General features: G+C 52.9%; 2 protein-coding genes across 4 annotated transcripts; one reads left to right on the top strand and one right to left on the bottom strand.

The window, feature by feature from the left end:
• Positions 1 to 337: 337 nt before the first annotated feature.
• Positions 338 to 10,830, bottom strand: BLCAP (BLCAP apoptosis inducing factor). Its single transcript, XM_059406982.1, has 2 exons — positions 10,718 to 10,830; positions 338 to 2,305 (listed from the first exon to the last, which is right to left on the bottom strand). Exon 2 carries the CDS (start codon positions 2,127 to 2,129, stop codon positions 1,866 to 1,868), a length of 264 nt encoding a protein of 87 aa, XP_059262965.1. The 5' UTR covers positions 2,130 to 2,305; positions 10,718 to 10,830; the 3' UTR covers positions 338 to 1,865.
• On the top strand, positions 4,066 to 6,646 carry NNAT (neuronatin). Of its 3 annotated transcripts, none has more exons than XM_059406981.1 (3): positions 4,071 to 4,305; positions 5,285 to 5,360; positions 5,604 to 6,646. In XM_059406981.1, exons 1-3 carry the CDS (start codon positions 4,093 to 4,095, stop codon positions 5,831 to 5,833), a joined length of 519 nt encoding a protein of 172 aa, XP_059262964.1. In that variant the 5' UTR covers positions 4,071 to 4,092; the 3' UTR covers positions 5,834 to 6,646. The 3 variants fall into 3 exon arrangements, with proteins under 3 accessions (XP_059262963.1, XP_059262964.1, XP_059262962.1); XM_059406979.1 differs by having other exon boundaries at positions 4,078 to 4,305; positions 5,285 to 5,365; positions 5,604 to 5,780; XM_059406980.1 differs by lacking the exon at positions 5,285 to 5,360 and having other exon boundaries at positions 4,066 to 4,305; positions 5,604 to 5,780.
• Positions 10,831 to 11,899: the final 1,069 nt, after the last annotated feature.

Raw genomic sequence — 11,899 nt, forward strand, 5'->3', positions numbered from 1 at the left:
ATGATTAGAGCTCCAGCTGTCCTAAGTTGTTTGTCAAGGGATCGGTTACTCAAATCTCCTATGGAGGGAAACAGTTTCAGGCGAGAGGCCATGGGAGCTGAGAAACACGAATGTCTCATCTCTAAAAACTTTCAGACTCCCTCCTGTTCACCGCCTGGCCTGCCCCCTCCTCCCTTCCCCCAACCCCACCATCTGCTCTCTAGAGAGCAGATCAAATTTTCGGGCTAAGGTATCTGGCGCCAAAGACTCAGTCCCTCCAAGGTACCCCCTGTCCCCCACCAACGCAGAAATCCAACACCACGACCCAAATGGACCACAGCCACATGAAACCACAAAGTAAAGTTTATAAAGCTTTATTAAACATTTCAAACAGCTGTGCAACGAACACACCAAAAATAAAAGCTCCGGAATAGCAGTCCACATGTTCCCCAAGTGTGGCCTCACAGTCCCATTCCCTAGATGGACTGCCTCCAGTTCTGTCCTCTGCCTGGCCCACTGCCCTTCCCGCTCAGGCAAGAGAAAGATGGATGATTGAGACTGGACGGACAACCATGCTGGTCCCCAGTGGGCAGGGGCCAGGAGAAAGTCTCGTTTGCCAACACTTGTTACAGAAGCGCAGAAAAAGCAAAAGCAAGTGACAGTCACAAAGTCTTCCTGTGTATTCTTCATAAGGTACAGTCTCTATGCGCAGGACTGAAGGAGCTCCTGGCACAAGGACGATGGCCACCGCTCCCCTCTGTCTTGTCTGAACCATCTCGGAGTCCAGTGTGCTGGTCACCCTGCAGTCCCCATGCTAAATAAAAACTGTAGCGGCACCTACTATAGCTAGCTACTGCTAAACCTCCAAGTCAGAACACGCTCGATAAAGCTTCTTTAAAAGGAATATACACATGTATTTGTATACACACGCGCACACACGCACGTACACACACACTCACGGCACGCCAAAAAATATCCAAACACCTATTACAGGGATCATGGCTGTTATGAAACACACAAGTACTCTCCCATTCACTCGGCTGGGGACTGCTAGATCTACAGGGACACGCCACACCTCAATCCTGCAGAGCATGCACGGGAGACACGGTGAGGCCCCCCTCCTTGGGACAACTGAGAAAGGCAGGAGGAAGGGCAAAGAAAGTGAGGCTGGGCTGGTAAGCATGAGCCCAGACACCCAAGTGAAAGAGCAACAGGTCTCTGTTACTTCTTTCTTAAAAATGAGTGGAGAAAATACTGGAGATTTGTGAACAACAAACAGTCAAGACACGTTTTTGTCTGGGCTGCTGACCGGGGAAAGAAGGATGAAAAAGCGAGGCTCTCGGGCGTCAGCAATCTCTTTAAATTCGAGATAAGTGCAAAAATGAGCCCTGTCTTAGACAGGTACTCCCCCAAAAAGGAAAGGGGTAGAAGAGAACTAAAGGGAAACCAGGACAGGGACTGAGGGGATGGTAACATTCTGGGAAAGGAAGAGACCCTGAAAAGGAGGGGGTCACAGAGGTGACAAGACTGGCATTTTATCTGCCCAGGTCATGCTGGGACGGTGGACCAGGATGGGCACAGACTCCTCGCAGGAATGAGGCGATGGGGGTGACCATCCTGCCAGCCTGGGGGGTAGGGGGGGAACCGAGATGGGGACAGAACACACACAATCACAAGACCACCCACAACTACAGGACTCTACAATAAAAGCACCGGTCAGTGCCATTATTCACATTATAAGGATAAAACATCACAGGCCAAGAAAGGCGCCGTCAGGAATGTGGCACCCGCGGGGCTGCGGGATTTGAAACTCCAATGCTTTATGACCTATGTCAATGCCTCCCCTCCCATCTTCTGCTTCCTTGGAAAGCTAACTGGGCAGGCTGTTAGGTGCCCACAACACCGGGGTCGTGCGCCGATTCTGGAAGCGGGGAATCAGAACAGTGGTACAGGAAACAGTTTCCCCAGCAGCTATAGCAGATGAGGAAAAGGGCTGCCAGGAAAACCAAGGCACAGATTGTGCAAGGCTTCCGCTCCAGGAGGAAGCTGAGCAGGTAGAAGCCCATGAACATGGAGTGGCTGAACCACAGGGCGGGGTTGAGGGGCTTGGGGATGAGGAGGACGGGCAGCAGCCACTGGAGGCAATACATGATCTCTGCTGGGCAGGGCCTTCGCCAAGGCCACCGGGCACCGCTGCAGGAACCGACCTAATGGGAGCCAGCGGGCGCAGGCAGCTGCCCTCCGCTTTCTTCAACCCTCACTCTCCAGGAGCTGAGCCGCTGTGCTCTCTGGCTGTCAGCCCGGGATCACCAAGGCAGCAGGGATCCTGAAGAGAAAAGTCAACACAACAGACAAACAGACAAAAAACAGACAGACAGACAGACAGACACCAAAAAAAAACAAACAAAAAAAAAACAGGAACAGAATGTAGACTTATTTGGGAAAATGGATCATGGTTAACAACAGCAAATGTGAATGCCCTTTCCTCCCTGCCCACCCATGGAAGTCTATTCTGCTCCACATCACCATCTCAGGAAGCTCCTTGAGTATCTCCCCCGGGCCTGTCGGGGAGGTGGACCAGAGGGCTCTTCGGGCAGGTCCGGCACAGTGGACTGGCTTTGCCTGGGCCCTGCCCAGCAGAGATCATGTATCGCCTCCTGGGGCTGCAGCCCGTCCTCAAGGGCCCCAGACCTCACAATACCGCCCTGTGGTTGCCACCGGATGGCCACGGGCTCCATGCTGTGCCCCCACAAAATAAGAACAAGGTTCGGTTCTGTATCTAGTCTGTCACAGCAGGTGCTCGGTAGAGAGTTAAAGCACCTCACTGCCAGCCGGAGCTCGCTGGTAATGGATCCTTGCATGCCCTGTGAGGCCACGGGGCGGGCGTGGGGGTGGGGTGCAGTACTACCGAATATTTTGTTTTAAGATGGCAGCCTGGCATCATTTTGCCAAAACCAGCCAACTTCTTAGAAAGTCAATGTAGGAAAAATCACCATGCTACCTCATCCAAACTGACTTTGCTTGGATCACTTACACTTTCCATCTGCTGCTGGCACTGTATAGAACCTGACCTCTGTGAGCTTTTAATCAAAATTAATTTTCTATCCACAGAGGGGCAAATGCCATTTGGCCCCTGTGCTAGATAGCTTGCTGGAGAGGCGCTCTCCAGTGGCGGGCCCCCAGGGCGTTGAGGCTGAGCTCGCAACCCGTGTCTGGGTCTTGTCTGGGTCTTCCCCGCTGTGCCTGGAAATGGACCTGCGGTGGCCACAACCCTCTGGTGACGGTAGCAAAACCCCATTCCGACCTCCAGCTGCCCAGCACAACGGGTACAAAGAACCTCGCTGGCTGTGTGAAGTCCTACCAGGGCCTGGGGGGGAGGGGAGCATACGAGACAGATTGAAAAGACCTGTCTGGCAGAAATGATCCCGGAGCATTTTCCGACCACTTTTTGAAAAGCTCATCCCACCCCTTCCGGGCACACAAAGGCACCGATCCCTCCCGCATCCCTCCCACAGGGTAGACCCAGGGACTACTGCTTGTGCGCCTAGAGCTCAGTGCTCTGGCTCTATTTCTTTCAATAGTCACCGTGGTAGTAACTCTAAGAAGCTGGACGCAAAGAATGAGAGAAAGTTCCGTGTTCAGGGACTCTCGGGAAGCAGAGGACACGGGCTTAGAGCACATCAAATACCAGAATGAGTACCAACCACGGGCCTCTGAAGCCAAGGCTCCGGGAAGGGGCACCTCTTTTTTTTTTTTCCCCCGCTGTGGGGCAGATGAGGTCTTCCTAGTTTTCCACCCGTGCCCAAGGTGGGGTACTGGTGTGTCACGGACACTGGGATAGAAATTGCAGGCCACCGCTCAGAGAAGGAGTTCCGTGCCAAAAGGCGTGCATCCCCTACTCCAGCCCTTTGCGCTACTCAAGAGTTGCAGTTCCTCTCCATTTTACACTAAAATCTAAAAGCGGGCACAGCGGAATCTTCTGGAAAGGGTCTAAGATGGAACTCAGGAGGCGGGGGTCGGTGTGGAAAGAGCAAATGAATTATTTTTTCCTCTCCTGGCGAATGAGAAGCGCCCCCGGCCACCCCTCCTCAATGGAACCCACCCCAGACGCGCATGCGCACTTGGGTGACGGGCGGATACTTAAGGCGCGGCCACCGCGGCTGCGGCAGTGCGCCCAACAGCGAACTCCAAGAAATCGGTGGACCTTGGCGAACCGCGCTTGCTCTCGACCACTCACCCACCACTCTCGGAACCATGGCGGCAGTGGCGGCAGCCTCGGCTGAGCTGCTCATCATTGGCTGGTACATTTTCCGCGTGCTGCTGCAGGTAAGTGTGCCCAGGTACCGGGTGGGAAAGGGGTCCCGATTGGCGCCCCCTTAACCGGCAGGCCCACGTCGCAATTGCCGCCTCCCGGACCCATCCTATCCTTATTGCCGCGAACCCTGCTTGCCAAAGTGCCGCGGTTGGCACCGCGTGCCCCCGCGCGTTCCCTGCGCCCTCCTCCTCGCGCAGACCCTTCCCAGTGCGCCCGCGCCCGGCCGGGAACAAAGAGTTGGGGCGCGGCGGGCCCCAGCCGCTGACGATCGCCGAGGCTCTTAGCGACCAACGCGGTAAGAAAAACCCGCTATACCCAGACTCGACCCCAGGAGGGAGGCGGGGCACTTGTGTTTTGCGAAGAGACTTTACGCTCGCATAGCAAAATTTTCCGCCTTAAAAAATTGCGCATTGCGGGGAAATTTCTTAAAAAAAAAAAAAAAAAAAAAAAATATATATATATATATATATATATATAAATAGCGCTTCAAAAGGTGGAACCAAAAAAAAGTTAAAAAAAGGCACTTCTCAGGCCAAAAAAAAAAAAAAAAAGCTCTTCATAAAAACCCACAACGAATTGGAGAAAAGTAATTCGCGGGAAAAAATGAATTAGAGAAAATGCGCATTGCAGGAAAAATAAATCAGGCAAAAGCACTTGGCAGAAATAAATGCATTAGATAAAAAGCGCACTGCAGGAAAAAAAATCAGACAAAGGAGCTAACAGAAAAAACATGAATCAGATAAAAAGCGCTTTGAAGCAAACAATTAGAAAAGGTTCTTTGCAGGAAAAATGGGAGAGGAAAAAAAGCGCTTCCAAAAGGACAATTCGCTTTATTAAAATAAAAAATCAAATAGAGGCAAAGTGCTTTGTAAAAATAAATCAGAAGAAAGCACTTTGCCCATAAAATCATTTACCCTAAAAGCACCCCTTGCAGGAAGAATTCCCTACTAAGGGAATCCTTTGCCAAAGGAATCGCATATTTCCTTTAAGGTGTTCCTGGAATGCTGCATTTACTGGGTAGGATTCGCTTTTCGAAATCCTCCAGGGACACAGCCCATTGCGAGAAGTGAGGTATACCTAAGTTGTGGGTCCAATCAGCTTGCTGCCATGCAGCCTTCAGCACAGTTGGAAAAGCTCCAGCTGCCCTGACTCGTGGACAAGCTGCGCCCGCGCCTGCCTCTAAGTCCAACCCGCGGGGCGGGCGGGCGGGCGGGCGGGGCAGGGGGTGGGGCGGGGGCGGGCACGGCAGCGCTGCAGACGGGCTGCGGGTGCCTGCCTCTAAGGGCAGATCCCGGGTCTCTTGCTGCAGGTGTTCAGGTACTCCCTGCAGAAGCTGGCATACACGGTATCGAGGACCGGGCGGCAGGTGCTGGGAGAGCGCCGGCAGCGAGCCCCCAACTGAGGTCCCAGCCCCCAGCCCTGGGCGGCCTTGTCACCAGGTGCTCCTGTGCTTCTTGGCCAGCATGGGAGCCAGTGCCGCGCAGGAATGGGGGGTCCCCTGTGCTCTCTCGCCAGAGGAGCATTTGCCAAGGTCAGTGAGGGGCCGGTAGGCTCCTGGAGAAGCAGCACCGACAATGACGACAATACCAGATCCCTTCCAAGCCCCTTTGCACCCCTCTGACTGCTGGGTGGGGTAGAGGGAGGAGGGGGGGTGGGGGGGGAGCTTACCCCCAAGATCTGGGCACAGGCAATGCATTCTGATCTGGACCAAGTCGGGACAGCGCCATCCCAGCCCCGCAGCCATGGCCATGCTAACAGGCCCACCACAGAGATCCAGACAACCACACCAGCCAGCAGAATGGACATTCCAGCATCACCAGCCAAAGCCCTGAATCTCCATGCAGCAGACAAGGCACCAGCTGCATGCCTGTGTGGCGGGACTTGAGGGCGAGAGGGAGGGAGGAGGATTAAGAAATGGAGGGGGGCCCTCTCAATGTCCCTTGCCTACAACACGTGCATTCCAGCCTTGCTGCCTTTGCTCCCTCAATTCCCTTCCCCCACTCCCTGCCTCCTAAACCCACCCCAAAAGAAATGTGTCACTCAATTTGGACCTATTCAACCAGTAAATGAATTCCATCTTTACTAAAACACCTTCTCTGAGCTCCCAGCCCCTCACTGATCTTGCTTTCCCTGGTCTCACGCAGTTGTGGTCAATATTGTGGTAATCGCTAACTGTACTGACTGTGTAAGTGTGCATTAGTTGTGTCTCCCCAGCTAGATTGTAAGCTCCTGGAGGACAGGGACCACCTCTACAAAAAAATAAAAAACCAGTACCTCCCCCATCTCGCACAGTGTCCCAGGACCCTGCGGGGTGGTGGAGGTGCACCAAAAAGTTGTCTCTCTTGTGACTTCTTTTAAGGCTTCAACACATACTCCTTAAGACTGAACTGATGTACCACTGCTGGGGGCGGGGGGCACACTACTTGAGAGAGGGAGGGTGGGGGAGGCAACAAAGGCAGAATAAGCAAACCCAGTTCCATCTTTACTTAACACTGTTCTGAGATAAAGGAACACTTCCCCCCACCCCAAAGAGAAAGGTCTACATCCTTAATTGTGGTCTCTAGAATAAAGGACCACTTACCTTCCCCAGAGGGGTGGATGCCTTCACTTGTCCTGGAATAATGGGCCTTGGCAGGTAACTACTGGGGAAGATGGGAGGCAAGAAAGGTGGGACTAGCCTTCAAGATGGGGTACTAGAGACCAAGGGGGTGATCAGGACTTCAGAACATAAAGTATTATCTCCATCCAGGAACCTGAAGGAAGTGAACACTGGGCACAGTGGGCACTGGCTTGGACAATGAGTATCAGATAAGAGGTGTGGTATGGTGCCTCCTTGGCCCACCTTATCCCTCCAGGCCCTAAAACCCCTACAGGGACCACTATAAGGACATTCTACTCTGCTGTGCTACTCTCCAGGTCTCCTAATCGACACCCAGGAAAACTCTCTAGCTCTCCCCATTAGTGGGTTCTCCACTTCTGGCATTAGCTTCCATATTCTTAGGGACTTACCAGGTCCCTGGCCCTGGGCTCTCTCCTGCCATGTCAGGGTAGATGAGCGGGTGGCCTGGCTGTTTGGATCCTGGCTTCTTTCTCTCCTCTTTCACTCTTGAGTGAGTCAGGACTCCTTTCACATGGTCAGCTGACTGCCTCACCAAATGGCCCTGCCGCCTGTTCAGCCTTGTCTCTGGCTTAATGTGTCCCTGTCACTACACACCTGTTCCTGGGTCAACACCAAGGGAGGATTTGGAGCGGTAAATCTCCCTCTCTGCCACTTCCTCAAATCCCTTAGTCACAGTTGTCACAAACACTTCTGGAGCACTAAGCACCTTGCCCCTTGAGCCTGATAATATCTCCCCTCCTCTAAGCAACCCCTTTCTAAACCCCACTGCCAGCACCTCTAGAGGCACCTGTAACTTTAGTACAGCATCAGAGAATTATGGGAGTAGAGGGTACAAACCTCAGTTTTGGTACTGGCCTTTGTCATCAATTAGCCCAGGGAAACTGGCCAGGTCGCATCCTACCCCTCACCATCAGCTCCCCTCTGTACCAAGGCTGCTAAGATCCAGGTGAACTCCAAGACACTAGCAACATTCTGCCTTCAAAGTGGCAATCAGGACCCATGGGGACTGGGGTGGGGTTGTGTAATCAGAGACTCCCATCTCCCTTAGGCCGGGTGACTCCAGCTTCTACTGCAGCCTGCAGGTGGGGTGGATCTCCTCTTGCCCCAGGCTGACTCATCAGCAGGCAGTGCCCACACCTCCCTTCTGAAGTTGTTGGCAGGCCTCAAGACTGGGAGTTGCTGTGGTTTTCCACACTAAGCCCACAGAACCGTGGACATTTCAAAATGTGTTCTCAGTGAAGACTGAGAAGCCTCACCTCAGAGCCTTCAAGGGGTAGGCCCACAGCCCCACTGTCCCACATGCTCTAACCTCAGCCCAGTTAGAAGGTAACTGGGTTCAGACAGACAGGCATGGAAGGGTCTGGCTATTCTGGACAGAGCATGCTCCCCTTAGCCTCTTGTACCCCCTTTAAAAGGCTGGAAGCTGCTGGCAGCCTCAGTCTTTCCAGATAATCTTGGCAAAGCCCACTTGTGGGGCTTCTCCATCCATCCATCAGAGTGGCATGGTGAGATGACAGACTTCTAGGCAAGCGCTGTCCTGGTGGCCTGTATCCACGTGGGTGGGCTTGAGTGTGCAATGACCACTCTCCCACTTTCATCCCTCATCCCCAAACCCTCATGTTCTGGCAGCAAACAACCCACTGGAGAAGGCAGAAGGGATGTGTCCACTTTCTGTTCCTGTGTGGTACCTAGAAGTCTGGTCCAAACACACCTTGTTTATAAAAATTTTTCCAGAAGCAATACCAATAAAGCATTTTATTCTGATAGAGAGTAGAAGTTAAAAACGACTACAGTTTCATTGCAGGGCCCTTAGTCCACAGGCCTCCCTTTCTCCCAAACTATCTCCACCACCCCTAAAAGGCTCTGTCCCTGTAAGACCAAGGATACAGCAGATGATTTGTGAGGGGATTGGAATGGCTTTGGAATGGCTTTGGAAAGGCAAGACTCTTGGCAAGAATACCCCAAGAAGGATGTCAGCGTCAGCCTAACCAGGTAAGCTGGGGGTCGGGCGGGTAGGGTTAGGTACCATGACTTTCAGAGTTGTGGGGTCTATGTGACACCGCTATCTCTACCTGTGGAGTATTTGGATTGTGACTGAAGAAGGGGTGGGGGACAAGCTTCTTAAGCTTTAGCTGTGGGACAGCAACAGCTTATTACACCTGCATTTTATGAGGGAGCAGGTTTGCGGTGAGCCATTTGCTATGGATCTATTTTCAAACTTGTATCTACTCAGGAGCCAGCACCCTAAAGTGAGATTCTGAATTTGCAGTTAGTTTTACCCCCCTAGATTTAAACGTGCACAAACGCACACACAACACACAAAACATTAGCCTAACCAACAGTCTCTTTTTCCCTGGTGACCTCTGACTTCCTCTGTAAGCCCCAGAGTCATGTCACCATCTTCTCTGGGAAAGATACTGTTCACCCTCCCCTCCACCCCCTCTCCCTCCCACAGGGCCCAAACCCCAGCAGGGTCCAGATTCCTGAGCATTCCCAGAGCAGGAAGTCAAAGAGGAAGGCAACACATGGTCCTTGGTATAGCACACAGTGACAGGCTTGGAATGGAATGCATATGTTTCAAAGAGAAGAGAACAACAAAAAAGACAGCCAAACCCAGACTTCCAGATTCCTCTTTGAAACAACATATTACAGATAAAAGGTTAAAACGTTTTTGGCAGCAATTCTAACAAGACCAATTACAGATCCGGAATTGATCTGGTCACTGGAAACTGACCAGGGCTCTGAATCTTTTAAAGATGTGCTTGACATTAATGAGTCTCTGATTTAAAATAAACAAATAAACAAGATCTAACACTTGGCATTAGCACTTAAGCTGGAACTTTTTTTTTTTTTTTTTTTTTTTTTTGTCCTGGCTTTGGTGTTGCTGTCCAGAAGGCTCTGAGGGGATGGCTGGACCATGTCAGGCAGGGCAAACAGAAGCTCTTCCCAACACACCAGCTCCCTGAAAGGGATAAAACACGATCCGAACCTATGAACAGAAAGATCATTCGCTCCCTAGGACAGATCCCAGTCTGTCCCAACATTTAGCGTTGCCCAACACTTAGCGTTGAAAAGGGACACGGAGGCCTGGAAGGAATTTACAGAAAGTCTGGAAGGGGTAAGCAAAAAGAACTGTTCCCCATCCCCCATTCTTTCAGGCCATTGGTGTGCCAGGCATTCCGTTCCTTCAGCTGCCCTTGAGGGCCACTCCCCATATATACTGGAGGAAAGGAAATGGTGTCCAGACTTGATGTAAAGTTATGAGATAGGTAAGAAGCACCCGCGACTCAAAGCTGAGCGTCAACCTATTACCCCATCACCTTAGACACCAAAGCGGGTGCCTTGGGGCGGGAGACCCCTTTACGCCCCTCTCACCCACGCCCCTTCTGATTTAAAAAAAAATAAGACTGAAGGGTCAGAGACAGAATAACAGGACTCTCAGAAGCTGGGCCCCCTGCCATGGGCCCCTGGGACGAAGAGGCGGTAGTCGCGCCCCTCAGCCCCGCGCTCCCCGTCTCTGCCTGTCCCGTCCCGGGAATAGACAGGCGAGCACTGACCTTGGAGGCCAGACCGAGACCCAGGGGTCCGGTCACTCGGCCTCGGCCCGGGAAAGGACTCCCGAGGCCCAGGTTAGGGCCACACAGGGCAATCACGTGACACAGGGGTGGCCCCCTGGGTGCGCGGAAGGAAAACCCTAGAAAAGGACGGGGAGACGCCTTAAGGTGACCCCAAAGGGGCAACATGGCGGCGCCGCCGCACTGAGGGCCTCTCATCCTGTCCCCAGGGGGCCGACGCCACGGTACCTGCGAGCCCTGCCATGGCGCCGCCGCCACTGTCGCCTTCGCTGCCGCAGCCTGCCTCCACCTCAGCTCGCCACCGACGCCGCAGGAAGCCGGGGAGACGCCCCCTTCGTCTTCGAGGGGAGCAGTCCGAGGACCCCTCTTGGCATTGGGCTGCCTCCAGAAGACGCCTGATCATAAACCCCAAGTTGCGGTCATCTTCGCCCGATATCCCCCCAAGGTTCGCCTCTTATGAGCCTTTGAAAACTTTCTATGTACGTGTGAGGAACTGACAGAGCTCTCACGTCTTCAAGTCCGAAGAATTTTTAGTCAGGCGCATCTCGGGTAGTCCCGAATCAGGGCCTCATGGTCCCCTCATGCATATGCAGCAGATTGTGATCCCTACTCAGTGAGAGCCCGAGGGGGCGTACCTTAGTCTCGGTAGGTGAGCTCTGGGTTCCGCGTCCGTGCGTAGGTTACCCGGGTCATCCGGGGCAAACCTTCTCTTGGCTCAAAGTCCGCCCTCTCCCTGGCCCTTTCACCAAGGGGCCAAAGTTCAGGAGCGGGAAAATCGGGTTCAGAAATTAGGACCTGACTTGGGTCAGGACCTGACTCCTCCCCTTTCCCCATACACGTTGGGGCATCTTGACAACCGCGACTCTCAGCTTCCCTCGGTGCGATGAAATGCTTACCTCACAGAATTGTTATGGGGGTTGAATGAGTCAGGATTCGTTTATTAGCTAATTAAGCGCATTCCTTGAGCGCTTACTATCTGTAAGTGCAGTGCCAAAGGCAAGAGGGTTGAGTGGAAGGTGGAGTGGAGAGCCGTAGACACTGCTCTAACCTCAAGGCTCTGCCAGCGCAGTGTGGGCAAGTGTAGGGGCGGGCGGGGGGCAGGCGGGGGGGGGGGGACGACAGTCAGCAAACAATGACTGTGTTAATAATATTAATCAAGTCAAGTCAACGTACAATTATGCAGCGTGGGAAGTGTCGTGGGGGAACGTAAGGAGGATTCTGAAAAATGAATGGGGTCCTAACATGGGGTAAGGGGTGTGAGGGTGGATACGCCCTGAGAAGCTGGCATTTAGACTGAGAAACTAAGGACAGTTAGGAGTTGTGCAGGGCTAGAGCGAAAGGGGAAATACTATAGGCAAAAGAACCACTTGTCCCAGATGAGGTTGGAAGGAGCAGGGTGGGGGTAAGTGC

This window comes from Mustela nigripes, chromosome 7 (genome assembly GCF_022355385.1).
Source record: "Mustela nigripes isolate SB6536 chromosome 7, MUSNIG.SB6536, whole genome shotgun sequence".
Lineage (NCBI taxonomy): Eukaryota > Metazoa > Chordata > Mammalia > Carnivora > Mustelidae > Mustela > Mustela nigripes.